Below are 3771 nucleotides of genomic sequence, written 5' to 3' on the forward strand. Positions count from 1 at the left end.
AAAAAGGTTTGCATGCAGTTAGAAATATCGATTACTAGAGTGCTAATAATAAAAAGTACATGTAATTTTGAAAACAGGAATTTCGTTGGTAAGAATACTAACGAAATTCTAACCAAAGAATTTCTTTGTTAGTCAGTGGTTAGTAAGTTTTCTAACCAAAAAAATTCTGTTGGTAGCTACTTCCCAACGAAAATTACACCAACCAATAAATCATGTGATAATTCAGTTGACAAACTACAATACCGACATATTACCTTAATATTTCAACGGATTTTGTGTTGTCAAATATTGGTTTTTCTTGTAGTGTTAGTAGATATGGAGCTTTTAGGAAATAACTTATATCTTGTAATCAAGATTTTAAATTTTATGATATTTAAACGGAGAGTATTAAACTAAATTTTATATGAAAATTCTATATATTTATACAATAAGTTTAGCAAACAAAAATTATACATATTGTTACCAATATATTTTAACTTATCTTTTGATTAATATTTTATTTTTTTACATGAAATATGTGTATAAATTACCTATATATTGCGTTTTATATATTTTTAAGTAAAATTTTATAATTAAAAATATTTAAAATAAATAAAGGCAAAAATCCCTAATAATATCCCATATATAATTGGAGTAAAGGGTTTTCATGGTACAGTTGTATGGTTTGGTCATCCACAGGTGGATATAGATATAATATAAACCATATCTATTTCATTTATTATATTATTCTACTATAATATTTAATAATATGTATAACAAACATAATATATAATTAATTGAGATATTGAACTATAATTATATATTTCTAAATGATATAAAATATTATTAAAAGTATTATATTATATATAACCAAAGTAACAATTATTTTGATAAAAATAAATATAAGTAACAATTATCAAATCAGGAATAATCGGGTAAAAATAGTATCATTTTTTTAAAAAAATATTGAAATTGGTACGTTTAACTTAAAATATTTTTGAATTGATAATTATCATTTGTATCTTACAAAATAAGGAAAACATTTAGATTATATTTAGGTATAAATATTACAGTTTTTTTTGTTTTATTTTGTAAAATGAGAAAATTTATCATTTTATTAAAAAAAAATTGGAATGAATAAGTTTGATTTTAAATATTTTTGAATAGATAATTTTAATTTTTATCTTATAAAATGAGGAACACATTTAAATTGTATTTAGATAAATATTAAATATATTTTGTTTCATTTTGTAAATTAAGACAGATTGTCTTTTACAAAATTAGGGTACATGAATCCTATAAAATATTAAAAATAGGAAGAAATATAATAATAATAATACTAATAATAATAATAATACAAAACTATTACAATTTAAAATTAAAATACAAATATAATAAAATAGATTTAAATGTATATGACAATTAAATATAAAGTATTTTTTCAAAATCATTTCTAAATAAATAAAATTATAAAATATTGTTACAAACACTCAAGATGCAAATCCCAAACAATTTTTCAGTCTTTAATCACACTCCACAAAAGAATATATATAAATAAAAGGAGAAATATTTACTTAAACATATTATGTGGCATGATTAAAGTATTCTTTTACAAATTTATAATATGAACAAAATCAGACAACAAAGAAATAAGATAAATTATAAAGCATATGTTATATTTAGGTTATTAAGATCAAATATAAAAATACAATAATAATTAAATTTAAAAATATAAAAATACATTTTTTGAAAAATATATTATTTACAAAAGACAAAAAAATTATTTAGGGAATGAAATTATTATATTTAAATTTAGTTAAATAAAGAAAAAATATTCAAAAAATTTATATATAAAAAAATGATAATCATGCATCACACAGCTACAAACCTAATAATATTTAATGGTGATAACGTAGTGTTTGTGAGTTTACGTGATACCTACCTTAATTTATTATTTATAAATATATGCGGCAATAGAATAGAACACACACATCTAATAGATAATTGAGGTGCGGCTTGGAAGGGGGTCGATAAAAACCAAAAAAATGGCAATGTTGTGGAATGTTGCGGCATATAGAAAGGTGAGATTGAGGTTCGGAATGTGGTAATATTTATATTTGATGCTAATTGGTTGGTTTTTGTTATAATCCGATGGAATAATGTTTTGGTGCAGATGATATGGTGTAGAAAGAAGGAAAGAGGGGATCACAACATCCTCCACCCTTACAAAGTTATGGATATTACTCCCCCACCCCACTTTCTTGGTGTTCGCTGCCTTCCTCCCGTAAGATTTCTGCCATTTTCTTTCCTTGGTTTTCATCTGATGACACACACACTTAAATTACATAATTCATTTTCACACACTTTTCTACTTTGTATTATCTTGTGGTTGCTATTTCTCTGTACCCTCTATCCTATATAGACAAATTTACTACTAACACCCCATCACTTGTTGGTTTTAATCTAAACTTTGTTTATTTATTTCTCATCTTTTATTTTAATTGTTACTCTGAGTTTAGTTGTTTAGTTAGAACCGGTCTTTTACAAAACAAACACCTATATCTATATTTGTGAGTGATCAGAGACTGGGTTTAAGCAACATCACTCTCTTTAAATCATTGCACTTGTTTATGTTTCTATATTTTCTTCACTTCTTCATGCTATGGCATGTCTATCATGTTGTTTTATAATGTTTTTAAACTACTATCTTATGTGTCAGAACTTGCAATGCGGAGAGAGTGTGACAATTCAAGGCAAAACTTACACTATTTCTGCTGTTACTCACCGTTACCAACTGCGCAAAGGTAAATATCAACCTACCGAAAAGAGGCTTGATGTCCTCTCCACAGGAAGATACATCTTGAATTTGTATTTAGATAACCTGTTAGAACAATCTTGAAAATTGTTCGCCATTGTTTGTCACCTACGTACATTAAAGGTTTGACCAATCTGTGATGGCTGTAATCTGTTGTATTTGTGCGACCGGTTTAAATACAAGACAAGACTGGGATGTAGAAACAGAGATACGTGTAGGCTCTGAATCCGCTTTTCTCAAACAATGTTCTCTTCAGGAGGGTCTATTATAAGCTGACTTGTTGGGATTTTAATTAAATTCCAGGTACTCTGTGCAGAGAGAACAATTTTTTTAGACCGCAAAAGCTATTCCCCCAGATTGATGCTACATGGATGACTGGAATATTTAATATCCGAGTTTGTCACTTGTTAAAATACTGCACGAAGCAATACATACTGCATTCAGAAACTATGTTCTTTTACTTTGAGTGTTGTGGTTTGGTAAGAAGCACTGAAATTGAAATGTTAGTAGCTGCATATCTTGTGCCAAAACTTTTTGATATCTATGCCACCAAGTCCAAGATAATGTTATAATTGGTGTTATTTCTAAAATTTAAAATTGAAACCAAATATTAAAAATTTCAACTAAGATATTTTTATTATAAAATTTAAATATTTCTATAATAAAATATATAACTGTATAGATAACTAACAAAACTTATGAAAATGCATGTATTATAAATTGCTTCTCAAACCAATTTTCAGTGTCCCTTAAATGTTTCTAATGCCTTGTTTATATAGGCATAGCGAACGCGAACAACCACCCGTCATATTCTAGTTCATGTACATGATAAAGTGAGTTCTTACATAAAATCTATTTACGTGTATTGGTATCAGTTCCATCACAGTTAATAACCTTGACAATTCTTGTTTGTCTTGTTATCTATCTTCGCATGCATGGTATCCAACATAATACCTATTTGACAATCAATTACCATG

General features: G+C 26.3%; 1 protein-coding gene across 1 annotated transcript; it reads left to right on the forward strand.

Moving 5' to 3' along the window:
- The first annotated feature begins 1902 nt into the window (after positions 1 to 1902).
- LOC141672040 (uncharacterized) lies at positions 1903 to 3317 on the forward strand. The gene is made up of 3 exons (XM_074478531.1): positions 1903 to 2060; positions 2153 to 2263; positions 2699 to 3317. Exons 1-3 carry the CDS (start codon positions 2025 to 2027, stop codon positions 2876 to 2878), a joined length of 327 nt encoding a protein of 108 aa, XP_074334632.1. The 5' UTR covers positions 1903 to 2024; the 3' UTR covers positions 2879 to 3317.
- Positions 3318 to 3771: the final 454 nt, after the last annotated feature.

Source organism: Apium graveolens, chromosome 7 (assembly GCF_009905375.1).
Source record: "Apium graveolens cultivar Ventura chromosome 7, ASM990537v1, whole genome shotgun sequence".
Taxonomy (NCBI): Eukaryota; Viridiplantae; Streptophyta; class Magnoliopsida; order Apiales; family Apiaceae; genus Apium; species Apium graveolens.

Coding starts and splice junctions, on each gene's coding strand:
- LOC141672040 (XM_074478531.1), top strand. CDS start 2,025: ATGGCAATGTTGTGGAATGTTGCGGCATATAGAAAG. Junction 2,061..2,152: donor ATGTTGCGGCATATAGAAAG/GTGAGATTGAGG, acceptor GTTTTGGTGCAG/ATGATATGGTGTAGAAAGAA. Junction 2,264..2,698: donor GTGTTCGCTGCCTTCCTCCC/GTAAGATTTCTG, acceptor CTTATGTGTCAG/AACTTGCAATGCGGAGAGAG.